General features: G+C 42.3%; 1 protein-coding gene across 4 annotated transcripts in view; it reads left to right on the top strand.

Annotated features, from left to right (window-relative positions):
* CSMD1 (CUB and Sushi multiple domains 1) overlaps window positions 1-16,003 on the top strand; it is a 991,444-nt gene that overhangs the window by 807,197 nt on the left and 168,244 nt on the right. For all 4 annotated transcript variants that reach the window (XM_079969603.1, XM_079969602.1, XM_079969604.1 and 1 more), the window contains 2 exons: window positions 3,157-3,283; window positions 6,008-6,210. In XM_079969603.1, coding sequence (XP_079825729.1) covers window positions 3,157-3,283; window positions 6,008-6,210 — 330 coding nt within the window. The remainder of the gene's footprint in view (window positions 1-3,156; window positions 3,284-6,007; window positions 6,211-16,003) is intronic.

The raw sequence follows: 16,003 nt of genomic DNA, 5'->3' as shown, positions 1-16,003 counted from the left end.
CTAATGGCTGAGTGAACAGACACCGTGGCTAATCGACCTTTCCCAACCTTACAGCATGGAGAAGGTGAAAAAACCCACTTGCCAAACCAGACAAAAATTCCCCTGTGGCCCAGAAGTGACCACTGTAAGCCCAAACTACAAAAAGGGAGGGAGGATGCCCTCCAGCAGAGGTTGAGGAGGAGGGGTGGGCTTAAATGTAGCCTGTAGCCATACCTAACATGCTGATGCATTGCACGTCACGTGTACATGAACACCAGCATCCAAAATGGCGGCTTTGGCACCAGCTGCAAACTTGCCCCATCACCCAGAGTGGGCTCGGGCGGCGGAACTGAGATTATGGTCACTTGGAGTTCTTTTCCAGGTCTAATGCAGCACAACTTTGCCAGAGTTCCCACTGACAACAAGAGGTTCTGTTTAAGAGGGTGCGAACAGGCATGTATAATGCATAAATTCATTTCTTTGTCATCACGTGTTCCGTTCAATTCTAATCTTTCCTGCTTTAAGTACATTGTACACATTAAGTGGCATTCTTTGATTCTCTCCCCCCGCCCTTCCTTTCTCTTTTTAATTGAAAGTCTGGTGTGATCTGTTTCTGAACAAAGGGAAAGTGGCTGAATTCTTTGCAGAATTCTCTGCCTGGGAAAATATCTTTTCAATCTCATGTAAGAGAACCATCAAACCTAGAAACATGAAACTAATTTGAGTACCCTTATGTGTTTCGTCTGTGCTCTCAGCTGTTTCAAGCTCCTCGCTTACACATGACATAAAGATTGTGTCATCTTGACTTGCCAGTTATGAAAACTCTGGATTCTGACTGAGCAAGATGTGAAATAGCTTGTCTTATGTTGCTATCAAAAGGTATATGTGCAACACGTTAAGAAGTGAGAAGAAAAACATTTCCATCAAGGTAAAGAAAAGGTTACTCTTATTTTCCAGCCGTATGGCTACAACCCATGCAAATGCTGTGGGCTATTCATGGAGTGTGTTTTGCTCATCCATGCGAGAAGCATATTGTCAGGAGGAAGAGTGCTAGATAGCACATATCTGAATGCTAACACTTTAGGTTAATTCCATAGGACAGTGCTCACAGGGAAGCTCGAATTATAACTTCTTAAAAGTATAACAAGAAAATATTGTTCACGCTGTTATTCTAAAGCAGCAATGCAGCAGCAAGCAAAGGCTCTAGCAGCCAAGTCAGCTGCTTGTGGCTGGAAAGCCAAACAGGAAGTTTGTGACTGTTGCCATGGAAACAAAGGGGCAGTCCATTCTCCTTATTGAGCACAGGATGTGAGCTCAGTGTGTGTCATATGACCTGTACAGGATGTACATAGGTGGAGTTTGAGTTTCTCTCTGTTTTGTTGAAGAGAGCAGACATGTTTTCTCTTTTACTGTTTGACTGCTGAAGACAGGAATAAAACATGAGGATACATTTCTGTCTGTGTCTGATTCCCCTCCCTGGGAATATGCAGGGAGGAGAAGGAGGAGAAGCAATTGGTGTGTTTTTCTCACAGCCTGAGGAAAATCGCCGGAACGGACCTCGTGTGTATTTCCTGCCGGGAGTCGCCGGAGGGAGGTCAAAAGAATTCAGCCGGTGCCTGGAGAGATAGGCACATACTTCTGATCGGCCCTGAATTCTGATACACGCTACCTGAGCTGGTTCTGGGTTACTCAGATACTGCCTTATCATCAATTGATGTACCTTACTTGTAAAAAAAATAAATCCCTTTTGGTTCTCTGAGGCTTAAATCCTAAGATACATATATTATTATTATTATTATTATTATTTGGGGGGGGGGGCAAACCAAAGGTGGTTTTCCCAGTTATTCACTGCCCTGCCAGACAGCTGCCAGCAGTCAGAACTATGGGTGGAATAATGTCTTTGTACTTCTCTATCCTTCCTCTGGTTTTAAAAAAAAATAAGTATACCCCATCAGAAACAACGTGGAGGGGATAGATTGGATAGAGTGCTGCTGCTGCCAGGGGACAGGGAAGGCACAAGGTCTACCCTTGTCACACATCGTTTTCAAACTTACAGGTATCATCTGAACCAGGGCTGCAAAAGTTTCTCCTAGAGGCTCCTTTCCTGTTTATGAAGTCCAAAGTTTTAATCGGCTGCTCTTTCCTAAAACAATAATAGCACACAAGCAGACTAAATCTCTTGAGCTCTTTCATACACTTGGCAGCACATATAAAAGTAAATGAACCCTACTTTGAAAGTGTTGCTTACTAGTGTACTACTACTACTACTACTACTATAACTAAGAAAGAACTTTCATAGAAGTAGAGATGCTTGAAGTATTTGATTTATGTGAGTTGTTACACAAACTGACTTGATTCACACTTCCTGGATGGCTTTGTAACTTATAAAGTAGCACTATATGCGTTGGCAGCTAAGAAGATCAGGAGAAAAGAACTAGATAAAATAGCAGTAAATTGCAAAGGTGATTTGGACATTTAAGCGGGCCCCCTGCTATCATATCGTATGCAACAAATAATTTCTAGGAGACGTGACCGTGGTTCATTGTATTTGCAGTGCCCGATGTTTTTATGGTTTTTATGGTTATTGTTGTTTTTCTTTTCGTTTCGTTTGTGAATGTTGCCATGGCCTTTGGCTAGTGCAATAAAGTTGATGATGATGATGATGATGATGATGATTTGCAGTACACTTCCTGGATGAAAGTGTGGATGGTTATTCTTTGGACTTTTCACTTCTTTAGATTTTCCAATGCAGTTCTTGGATTTTAAAGTGCACATTTTTAGATGAAACATGTGTAGAAGTATTTATTGTTTGAGAAAATATGTTCAAAAATATGTTTGTTTTTTTATAGATCCCCCCCCCAACCCCAACAAAAATCTACTTTCGAAGGATTGCACTGCACCACTTTTGCATTTGAATTCACCTTGCATGTCCTACTAGGTGGCTAAATATAATGTTTAATACAAGACCCCATAAAGTTATTCCAACTTCCTTTCTTTATTCTAATTTTTTTCTTTTCTGGCTCTTGGCCATGCATCATTTCACCAAGCCGCTTGGTATATTACAAGCAATCAGGTTCTACTAAAATTAAGAGTTCTAACCTTTCTGTAAAGTAAAGTACCTCAAGTGTGCATGGGACTTCTCTCTGAAAATTGATTGTTTTCGCTTTTTCTTTTCAGCTGAATGTGGTGGACGTATTCACGCTGCTACTTCAGGCCGCATTCTGTCTCCTGGTTATCCAGCTCCATATGACAATAATCTTCATTGTACTTGGATTATAGAAGCAGACCCAGGGAGGACAATTAGGTATGCATGGAGTCTCAGCTATTAAATTTAGTATTATCCAAGTCATAGCACTGTACGTTTGACCATCTACATTATATACGTGCCTTGTTCTTGTTTGCTCTTTTAAGGGGTAAATTGCAAGATTAAAAGATGCCTGATTCACTATATATATATATATATATATATATATATATAATACTTCCAAAAATCAGGGGCTGCCATTGGTTATATATGTATTGTAGGACCAAAAGGGACAACCTTTGATGTGCAAACATACTAGGATGTAAGCCTTACTGAACTCAATGGGACCTACTTGTGAGTGAACATGCTTAGATCTGTGTTTTAAATTTCTTTGTGGGCAGATAAGCCCATCATATCAGAAGTAGCCGTTTATGCTATTCTACCTATGCTTGGTCTTTATTTTTGCCATGAAGTGACAAAAGAAATGAGAGCACAGGATCCCAACCTGTCATCTTTCATGGCATCTTATAGGATCTACTCTACTTATTAGAACTGGATCTAGTGTTTAGCAATGAAAGTAACTATATTGGTCTCACTGAGCTCAACTGATTTGCAGAATCACATTGTAAGGGTTTCTCAGGAAGTAATTCACAAACCATTAGAGAACTCATTTCCACAGCAAGAAAACTGCCCATTCTTCAGGTGGAGGAGAGATAGATGAGCCTATATAGCAGTGCAGATGCAATCTCTCAGGAATGATAGCATATTAGAATTTTTGTAATGCATTCTAACTACAGTAGAATTAAAATCCTAATTCATTGTACTTTTAAGTATCATGTTTACTCTCAAATAGTTAATATTCTTACATAAATAGGCTAGAGTTTAGCTGGGGAGGGAAACTGTTTGCTAAAATACTTTCCTTATACATATTCAGAGAAATTCATAATTTTTTCCCACACAATTTCATTTTCTTCTTCCTAGAATAGAAAGATAACTGTATTCCCCTAATACTAGACCAAAAGACACCCACTCAATCACGAGCAAATTCATTGCTCCATTTGCATTTTAATAGGAATGGCAAATGTGAAATTAATATAGAATGAAATAAGAAATTACAAACAACCATCTGTAGGTAGAAAACAGATTTAATATTTACTTATTAGCAGCCTTCTGAGTCAATATTTATTACAGCAAGTGGAAAAACGGCACTGAACTGTGACCATTTCCAATAAATGTAGCTCTTTGGGCAGTGTTTTACATCATCACATGTAATGTTTAATGTTTAAAAAATGTGGGTGGTGCTTCACAGTGTGGAAATGGTAACAAAATCTATGAAAGATCATGACATGCTTATCAGCATAGTAGGCGTTGTCATGTTTCAAGTGTATTCAGGTCTCCAAGGTCTGACTTATAATGTAACTGATCAGACATCGAACTTGATATGGGAAAAGGTAAAACAACCCACCAATATTCTTGTTTAGTTGCAGTTGTGAATGTCTAATGTTAAGGAACGAGTGAGGCCCTGAACAAAGTGGTATAATGCAGTGTGCACATGTTCAGGTTTTCAGCCACTCCACCACATACACACACCAGATTTTCATCCTCCTGCGGTCAATATGTTGCGTCCACTGAACATGTTTGGTCCGCAGCGGTCTGGTTTGAGAGGGTGTTGGTTTGAACACACTGCTGCCCAATTCCAATTCCATTGGGTTCCTGCACAGATTTCTGTGGGCAGCTCTAGGGACATTTAATAATGGCTTCTTAGCGTGAACCAGGAATGGCCTTCCCAGTCAAGCAGCTGGTTGTCTCTTTTCATCTATGTGTCTCATCCTTTGTCTTTCTCCATAGCATTCGCTCTCCCACCTTGCCTTCAGTGCCACCATCTCAGTAGTTTCCAGTTAATTGGCACTGAGCAGACTTGGTCTTCATTGGGATATTTTTGGGTCATTTCCGCCCTTTAAAAATTATTTTATATTATTTTGTGCTTAAGTTAGTTGATTATATGCTCAGAAATAAGACATTCCTTCAGTAGTTCATTTTGAACTGTGAATGTCCAATGTCAAGTAATGCTTCTGAATTTAAAGGAGGGGTTGTGGTGGCAAGGCACTTAGAAATGAATTCCTACATGTATGTTGGTTTTCTTTTTCTTCAAATTAATTCAGTCCTTTGAAACACTTTATTTCTGGGTATAAAATAAGTTTTGGAATAAAGGAGATTTTTTTGGGTAGGGGAGAGCTAATTGATGCTACCAGCTTGTTTAATCTGGAAGAGAAATGAAACTGATGCAGTGTGCAGCTAATAGTTGTAGCACTGCTGGGGGTGCTACAACTACAATGTATAATGGTAAGTGAGAGGGGAGGCGACAAATTTTGGTGTCACACACGGTGCCAAGGTCCGCCACTGTGTAAGTCAGTGTTATTGGGATATGTCTGGTGGCATCCACATCTTGAGGGTTGTCAATCAGTTCAAGTGTTCCAAATAAAAGGTCATGTGTTGTGGAGTTTGCATACATGTACCCCAGATATGTCTGCAACTAACCAAAGAAGAATGCTGATACACCAGGTTTTCTTCCTTTTTTTCTGGACGTAATTTGTAGCTTCATGTTAATTATTATAACCACAATGAAACAAAGAAGATTCACACTTACGTTCATTCAGATTAATGGATTTAATCATGGTTAATTATGTGTTGTTACATGCCTGTCATTCCTTAATCTGCCCTTTTTATTTAGCACCAAAGGTAGTCATGAATGACAAATGTCTCACATTCTTCTTTCATTTGCAGTCTGCATTTTATTGTTTTTGACACTGAAGTGGCTCATGACATACTCAAAGTGTGGGATGGTCCTGTTGAAAGCAGTATTCTACTGAAAGAGTGGAGTGGCTCAGCTCTTCCTGAAGATATTTATAGTACTTTCAACTCCTTGACTTTGCAATTTGACAGTGACTTCTTCATCAGCAAATCAGGATTTTCTATCCAGTTTTCAAGTAGGTGGATTTGTTTAGTCCTTGAGTAAAATCAAGTTTTGGCCTTTCATGTTTTTGTTGCTAATAATGTGGTCTGGTACGCCATCTTGATAACGAGTTTCAGTCTGGTAAGAACCCAAAATCTATTGACTGTATGCTGAATTAGTTGACATCTGCTAAAAATATAAACAATCAGTTCCCCCAAATATTCTACTTTTTGCTTCTTGACAAATAGCATATTTCAATTTTGTATTCAAATGACAAAATTTTAACATACGTTGTAATATACAGGGGTGTCTCAGATCAGATTCTTCCTGAAAAACTTTGCTGTGCAAATAGCTTCATTTCACATCTGTCAGATGCTGGGTGGTGGTTGCTCGTGAGTAACCAGGCAGAACTCCGACCTGTCTTTTACAGGTTTTATTGTGCAAACTATTTAAAGTGCAGATACACAGAGTTCATGTCCATCTTTGTCACTTGCAGAATCCGGGAGTGGCCCCTTCTGGCTTCTCCCCCAACATAAGAACTTAGACACCCCAAATCTCCGCCTCCCCTCCTTGTGTTTCACCCCTCTGCGCAAGCTGGGCAACGGAATTGGCGTGTGTGCCTCTTGGCCAGCTGGGTTACGTGAGGCGCTTGGGCTCTCAGCAGCATCTTCGAGCCCTCTCCTCACTTGGCTGGCCCCTTCCCTCTCTTCTCCACTGGAGGTGTGGCTTTTCCCCTTGCTGGAAGAGGAACTGCTCCACAGAAGCACAGGAAACTCCCTGTATCTCAACGGCCTCCCTGCCTCCCTCCCCTGTTCCGATGGCAGTCCCTTGACAACATCGAACAAGGCATTTACTTGAATCACAAACATTTCATTCTTAAAGGGAAGCAAGCTATGTAGAATAAGAAGCCACTGCTTCCATTCCGTTGTTCCCTGATACATTGAACCATTTCACTGATGACGGCAGCAGCATGGGAGTTGTTTCTGGCAGTGCTCCTCCCATGCTACTGTGGCAACATGTGAAAGGCTGGAAATGTGGGTGGGATCTCTCTCTCATTTTTTACCTAGTCAAGAAAGGGAGGGGAAAGGACTCACACAGCTGATCCTGTGCACATGGTTTTGGCCTTTCAAGCATTTCTAGAGCGACACAAAATAAAACCATTAGAAAGTGGCTCTTGAGCTGGTACAGTAATTCATCTTCATCAGTAGCAGTGCCGGATTTACGTATAAGCGAAACAAGCTATAGCTTAGGGCCCCGCTCTCTTGGGGCCCCCCAAAAAAATTTAAAGGGAAAAAAACCCCTGGATGTACATTTCCAAAATATAAGATAAAAAACAAATAAAATAAAACCTACATACAGCAACAGTGTTTTGTGTGGTATGGGCTCCTATGAGTAATGGGCCCTGACTGCTAGCCTGCTCCCTAAAATATCACTGGTTTGCTCATTTCTATATATAGGGTGCCTACATTCTGCCTGTGCAAATGGCTTTAGATACCTATTAGGTCCATAAATTACCATATAGCATATATTCAACACAAAAAACAGCAACAATTTGTTGTTGACAAAGGACAGGTAGACATATAAAGGGCCCCATTATCTTCAGTAGCTTAGGGCCTCATCAAACCTAAATCCGGCCCTGATCAGTAGCACCAGAATCTCTGCATGACACTGCGATCCATGAATTGTCTGGCGTTGGCATTGCTGCACATACTGGCCTCATATTCAGCCAAAATGGACTTGCTAATTAAAAACAATGCCAGTCTTGTCCAGTATGAGGAAAGAAAAATGTTTGGGTTGGGTCAACAATTGCTAGGGGAAATGCAGCTTGGACCTTCTTATCCCCCCAGCTTTGCTGTTTAAATTGTTCCTTTGCCTAGCAACTGTGCATTTTAGCAAAGGATCTATTGGCAAAAGATTCTTGAGTGGTCTGCTGGTGGTGGTAGTGGGGGGTGTGTGTGTGTGTGTATGTAGACATGTCCAATCAGAACTTGATTGCATTTTGAACTGCAGAATTATCAAAGCTCTGACAAGCTTTTCATAGGATCCCTTGGTAGTTTTGAAGTAAAAATAGTCACTTTTTTGAGAAGTAATGCTTATTTATATGTTACCATAGTGGCATATTTGAGGACTGGATGTCATTGGCTCCGACCACATGGTTTGGTCATCTGTACCAAAGCAGTGTGGAAAAAAGTCATGACATTGTTCTTCCCATACAGCTACAGTAACACAAAATGGCTCTTAATTTTGCCCTTATGAGTAATCTTCATGGCTTACAGCTTGGTTGCAGATGTTTACCATTTTTCAAAGATTAATTTTTATGTGCATAAATTTATGCTACAGATTCTATACATACGTTTCCAACACACACACCCCTGCTTTAATAAGTATGCTGATGTAGATGATTAATTGGATGAATGCAAATGTATTTTGCTCGCAAAATGTTTGGACCCCATCAAAAGTCCATTGTCTCACCAGCTCAGCACAGCATGTAAAACACCACGAGGACATGAACTGACTGGTGTGATTATGTTAATTGTAATCAGCCTAACACTTTTCATTAAAACTTAATTACCATTTAATCATGCATAAAAGGATAGAAAATGGAGTTCAGTGTGCATCCCTGACCTTTACTTTGCAGGGTTAAATATATTTAAACTAGTTATTAGAAACTGGGGTTCCTAACTAAATATCTCAGAGAAGTACTGGTATGTGTAAGAAGGTAGAGAATGAAATGCCTGTTAACTGAATAACCCATTTCCTTTAGCCACAGTAGACCTCTGACCTTAAGAGTATCCAAGATCAGATTAATTAATTAGCAGACTTAGAGTTTGCTGACCTCTGCATCCCTGTTTATTTATTATATTATTTGCTGCCCTTCATCACCACTCATGTTGGGGCAGATGACAACAATAAATAATACAAGAAGATGTTAGATACAGTTAAAACTGTCAAAATAATCAAGCATAATACAACAAAATGCAAAACAAAACACTTACCCTACTTCCCAACATTTCTAACCAAGTAGATTATTTGCTGATGATGGCATTTATGACAATCAGCAAAAGAAAAGAAAAGAAATATTAGCATCAGACTGCTAAAAATGTTTTTCAGTCATTTATGCTCTCTACAATTATGCCATATAGCATCTTAATTATACCAAGGCGTTTGAAATTAACCTAAGATTGGAAAATTGGGAACCTGAGAGGAACCAAAATTGTCAGATATGTCTACCCCTAGTTATTTCTTTTTGCGAAGCAGGCTTTATTGATTAGTACAATACAATTGTTCTTGAAGTTCACACATCTAGAGAATTACAATAGATCTGCAGTTATATTGATTAAGCACACATGGTACATAGGAGGGACAAAGCAGGTGATTTCTGCTCATGCAGTGGGATTTCCCCTTCCTCTCTCCCCCCTTTAGCCCCTCAACAATCCCTCAAGCTCTCTCTGGAAATAGATTTTGAGGGCATGGGGAAAGGCTTCAAGAGGAGGAGGAGGAGGAGGAGAGGAGTGGAGTGGAAGCCTGTTCTGTTCAAGTACTCCACCATTAGATATAACCCATAGTTTACTGATGGGAAAGATGACAGGCCATAGGAACAGCCTCTCTCCCCTGTGTTCTGAGGAGTCTAGTTTAGAAAATTAATGCTTGACCATAATTTTCTTAGCGATTGTGAGAGTTGCACCATGTTATTGAAATGAATGAACAATTCATTCTTCTTCTGCCTACTTCAGTGGAAAGGAAGTGGTGGCGGAAGGAGCGGGGAGCTAGCAGGAAAGGGAAATTATATTAAATTAAGAAAAATAACCTCAAACAATTATTTTATTCGCATGCTGCCTTTACAAAGTTAAAACCATGTTCAAGGCAGCTCACAACATATAAAAAATATACATAACTGCAAACATAACAGAAGTAAGGTAAGGTAAAGGGACCCCTGACCATTAGGTCCAGTCGTGGCCGACTCTGGGGTTGTGGCGCTCATCTCACTTTATTGACCAAGGGAGCCGGTGTACAGCTTCTGGGTCATGTGGCCAGCATGACTAAGCTGCTTCTGGTGAACCACAGCAGCGCACGGAAACGCTGTTTACGCCGGAGCAGTACCTATTTATCTACTTGTACTTTGATGTGCTTTTGAACTGCTAGGTTGGCAGGAGTGGGGACCAAGCAACGGGAGCTCACCCCATCGTGGGGATTCGAACCACCGACCTTCTGATAGGCAAGTCCTAGGCTCTGTGGTTTAACCCACAGCGCCACCCGCGTCCTATAACAGAAGTAGTCACAGACAATATACAAACCATCAAAAAGTACACAACCAAATTGATCAAATTTCCACATTTATAATAGGGTACAAAATAAAAATTTAGGAAAATAACAGCAACAACCTAATCCCTGCAACAAAACCCCCTCGGCCCACGATTCTGTTCAGCAGCCTCAGCTTTTGTAGCTGGAGTCGGTCAGGGACCTGCCATCCCTGGCCAGGTGGGAAAAGACCTGCAAGGCAAGGAGGGACTCACAGCAGTGATGGTCCAATACTTAAAAAGAAATGAAAGCAAACTTCTCCATTTCTTTTGGAACATCTTAAAGTTGACTCATATACTATTTTTCTTTACGCTGTAGCATAAATGTTTTGCCCTCCCCTCTCCTTCCTCAGATGCATAAGTTTCTTCTTCAAAGTGTTACTTTTAAATAAATTGTCACTGCACAGATTTCTCCACCTACTTCTCACCCTGCACACCCACTAAATCTGTCTTGGAGTTTCCCCAATCTTCTGCAGCAGATTTAGGGAGCAGGCAGGGTGTGCCTGGAGAGAAGAGAGGTGTAAAAAACAACAACAAAACAAAAACAAAAACCCAGTTGAGCAAGCAGAAATCCTTGCATTGTTAGGTCTCATTAATGGAATACTTCCATGAGACCTTACGTCTGCCTATCAGTTATTGTGATTTCCTCCCGTACTTTCATTTTTGTGAGGGTAGAGCTGAGATAGAGTAAAGCAGAATGGAGCAACAGTATTCAGTATGCATGTTCCTACATTCCCATTCTTAACTACACAAACCATTATGGGTCCTATTTGTAAGAGAGATCTGATATGGAAATATTATAAAACATCCCCTGTATAGGTAAAAGAAAACAGAAGGAAGCATGAAAAATCAGAGAGATGCAAAACTTGTCTGAAGTATCAATGGGAAACTTGGTCTAAAATGACCTGTTTTCTTGATGATTTAAATCTGCTTTATTTCAGTTAACCCTCCCTGGGGTTAAAGTGGTTAGCTGTTGGCTTAGATGGATTGCCTTTGTTGGCTGAGCACTAAATGCTTGATACGCCTAAACCGTTCTAGAAAGAATCAGAACCAAGCTGGAGCAGTCCCATGAATTGTGTTAGGTCCGTGGAGCTGGCAGCAGTTAATGAGCTGTACTATTGAAGGCTGCAGGCAAGTCTTAACACAATCAGTCGTGTGAAACTGCTCCTAACAGCCTTGGTGGGTGGTTAGTCAACCAGGACTACTGTCAGTGCAACTGCCAGGCCAGAAGATTGATGATGTCCTTGTGTGCTGTGCCTAGAGCTGGAGACCAACCACTCAGTCAGTAATCACCCACTACCAGGATCCCTCCAGCCTCCGGGGAAGTATCATTAGCATGGTAGGATAACTGTTCATCCCCACCCCACCCCAAGAATCCTCAGAACAATGTTTTTTCGCCCTTGTCCTTCATTCTCCCTGACAGCAAGGAGTTATTATCCTGGAAGTGAGGTGTATCTAGATCTCAATCGTCAACCTCCTTATTCCTATTAGCTTTTCCAAGTCTGCCATCTTGACCTAATGGGGGAAAATACTTGTTCCCAGAGAACCTGGAGCTTATTGCACATCAGAAATCTGTTCAACAGGTAGATAGCTGTACATGTGACAGTGTGAAACGCAGGGGAGTCTCCACATCCCTACTGGAATTCTACCTGCACCATTGTTTTGGATTGATTGAGTTTACTTATATACAGTATGCTGCTTTTCCACAATGAGCTGAGCCCAAAGCAGCTTACAGCAAAGATTCAAAACATCGAAATACAGGGCGCTGGAAATGCAAATATACAAAATGCAGAACGTGTCAGTAAATGCTGTAGTTTAATTTACTTAATTGGGGGTTTGAGGTTTTCTTTAGATCATGGAAACGAGGGGCAGAGTGGTATGCCCTGACCTCCTTGTCCTGCTGCTGAACTTGCATATCTGCTTAACACACCTTGTCCGTTGGTGCTCTCTGTAGCTCCCCACACTAGGTTGCTCTTAATTTATATACCTGGCTAGTTCCTTTCAGTATAGATAATCAGTACTCTCCAGGAATGCCTGCAACTGCTGTGCCATGACTTTCTCCAGTACCTTACCTAAAAAAAGGTATGGACTACTGACCAGGAGTTGCTGTGAATCCATTAATCCAGGGTGGGCTTCTAGAAGAATAGCAACACTACTTCCTCTGAGGACAGCAGGTGCTTCCCACTCAATAACTACATTATGAACCCAGCCAGTCTGCTCTCTGCTTCTCGTTCTCTATTTTTATGTTTTCAGTTGTATCTGTGTTTGTTAATATAAATGCAATCAATAAATACTCGCTACCTCAGATCAAGAGCCCAATGGCTTACTTACTATATCTTTGGTTAGCACCTATATGCCAAAATACTGTTATGGATTTGTAGATTCCCTGCTTTCTCCAGGTTTCTGGGTGCCCTGCCTCCCCTTAGATTCCTGGGTGTTGGGTTTTAAATCAGTGTTTAGAGAAGGAAGGTAACAGACATTGAAATTAACAGTGTAAAAATACAGACAAGACCAGGTCATTTAGAGCAATTGACACTGCAAATGCTGTCCTTCCCCTGGCCCTGAGTAGTGGGCAGGGACAAAATAGTAGGGAGGGGGAGGTTGCCAGGGTTACAGGGGGTGTGATGTCACCCCATGAATATAGTGTCTTTTTGCAAGAGCTTTTTGGAAAGAGCATGAAGGAAGTGGAAGACCAGGGACATGGGCTGGTTACCACTCTGGACTCAATCTTGCTGAAGCTATGGGAGAAGCAACAGCAGACACTCATAGGGTATAAGGTTCTGCACTTTTTCCATAATGGCTTGGGTGTGCACATGTGTAAATAAAACGATATATCTTAAAGACACTACGGTCTCCACTATGTCTCATTCCAAACACGAACCCTGGTTAAGTGCCAAGGCCCCTGGAATCCTCCACGGCTCGGCAGAGATTGGGATGGCCCATAACCACACATCACTTAATAGTCATCAGAAGAGAAGTGCTACACCTGCTCAAGAGTCTGTAATGGCCCAGATCTTATAATGGCAACATTATCACCAGGCACTATAATGTGAAGCTTGATAAGAAGAGTAGGCAGAAGTGTGCAGCCCACCTGGGGGGAATGGGGCTTCAGATGATAATGATCATATCAGCTAACCAACTGGTCAGAAAGAGAGCCATGTTCCTACTTAAAGACATTCATTAAGGGACATGGAAGCTGAGCGAAAAGGGTAAACAAAGCAAATTAACAAATTCCTTTGATTGGATTAGCAATTTGGGAGCCAGCCACTGCTGTCGCTGAGTATGTCGCTGCCTCTCCTCGCTCATCTAGGATGATCTTAAGCATCGCTGGCTGCACATTGAGCACATTTGTCAGTTTCAAGAGCCACAGGACATAGTCTGGCAAAAAGACTGTTTTAGCAGCAGCATCTGTCTCTGCGTCTGCCTTGTTGGATTCCCGCTGACTGCTTGACGAGATGTAGGGACGTGGATCATGACTGTGGCAGGCTATGCTGTGTGCTCTTGCCAGGCCACTGTGAGATATTTTCAAAATGATTTTTTCTGTGAATGGCATTTGTTTTGAATGAAAGTAATATTAGTACTGGGACGCAGGTGGCGCTGTGGGTTAAAGCCTCAGCGCCTAGGGCTTGCCGATCGAAAGGTCGGCGGTTCGAATCCCTGCGGCGGGGTGCGCTCCCGCTGCTCGGTCCCAGTGCCTGCCAACCTAGCAGTTTGAAAGCACCTCCGGGTGCAAGTAGATAAATAGGGACCGCTTACCAGCGGGAAGGTAAACGGCGTTTCCGTGTGCGGCTCTGGCTCGCCAGAGCAGCGATGTCACGCTGGCCACGTGACCCGGAAGTGTCTCCGGACAGCGCTGGCCCCTGGCCTCTTAAGTGAGATGGGCGCACAACCCCAGAGTCTGTCAAGACTGGCCCGTACGGGCAGGGGTACCTTTACCTTTACCTTTTTAATATTAGTATTCCCTCATTTGTATTAGCATTTCAGTTGTGGCAGGATGGAAGGGAAAGCCTCCCTTTCCAAGGTCTCTGTGAACTAAAGTACAAATTGCATGTAATCTGTTGCTCTCTATGGTTTCAGACATGGGGTTTCCCCAAGAGATGCCCCGGATTTGACCAGGGCTTTTTTGTATGCTCTGCCACTTTTGTTGTGTTAACACCTGAAAGTTTAGCATTAACTCTCACTCTGATGACTAAACATGGCAACTGCCCTAATACTATAGGATAATAGATTCAGGTAGGTAGTCGTGCTGGTCTGACGCACCTTAGAGACCAACTAAGTTTGATCTGGGTATAAGCTTTCGTGTGCATGCACACTTCTTCAGATACTGTATATGCCATTACTATAGGATAATGGGGAATGCGGGTGGCACTGTGGGTTAAACCACAGAGCCTAGGACTTGCCAATCAGAAGGTCGGTGGTTCGAATCCCCGCTACGGGGTGAGCTCCCGTTGTTCGGTCCCAGCGCCTGTCAACCTAGCAGTTCGAAAGCACCTCACAGTGCAAGTAGATAAATAGGTACCGCTCCAGTGGGAAGGTAAACGGCGTTTCCGTGTGCTGCACTGGTTCGCCAGGAGCGGCTTAGTCATGCTGGCCACGTAACCCGGAAGCTGTCTGCAGACAAGCGCTGGCTCCTGGCCTCTTGAGCGAGATGAGGGCGCAACCCTAGACTTGGTCATGACTGCAGCTGATGGTCAGGGGTACCTTTACCTTTACCTTTATAGGATAATGGCAATCATGGAGGAATATGTTGGTGAGTTTGTAATGAACTGTGAAATGCCTACAGTAGGTACTTAATGTCCTACAATCTGAGCAGAGAAGTAAGAAAGCACTCATTACATTTAAGGATATTCTTACGAGTTAGTGGGGGAAGAGGACCCCCCCCCCAAGATCAGTGGGTGCCAATTTCCCCCTCTAGATTCTTGAGTGCTGGGGTTTAATCATAGCTGACAGTCTGAGCTTATTTTCCGCTAGACAAAAGGACATAGGGAAGTGATGGCCCTGCCATTAAGCCATCTACAAGATAAAAGACCCTACAAGTAACTGAGGAGAGTTTACCAGGGCAGTGTGGGCATGATGTGGCACAGACGGGTTTTTTTTGGGGGGGCAATGTGTTCTGAGAACAAGAATGAGGAAGTGAGGAGAACTCCATGTGGTCCTGGCTGGAGGAGTCTGCACCAACAGACCAAGACCAAGACTAAGTATGAGTATCAGAACCATCATGTTGCGAATTTATTTTTGTGCAATCCATGCCAATGACAGTGACTTGCTATGGCAAGAAGACTTAGTGATGTTATCTCTCCGACTTATGTGGTGAATTCAGATAGATGAGCAGGGCCACATGATGGGAATTCAGTGAAGGAATGCCTCTCCCTATGGTGACATAATGTTTGCAGCAGCTCTAAGCCCTGCTGGGGAAATAAAGGATTGTCTGTGCTCATTCGGCAACTGAACTCCAAACCAGTTACGTTTCCATTATTTGGATTGCTGGGAATATGATATTAAAGAGTCCCTGTTATAGTTTTCCTGCTA

This window comes from Podarcis cretensis (assembly GCF_951804945.1).
Source record: "Podarcis cretensis genome assembly, chromosome: 3".
NCBI lineage: Eukaryota > Metazoa > Chordata > Lepidosauria > Squamata > Lacertidae > Podarcis > Podarcis cretensis.
This window is presented reverse-complemented; position numbering and strand designations above follow the sequence as displayed.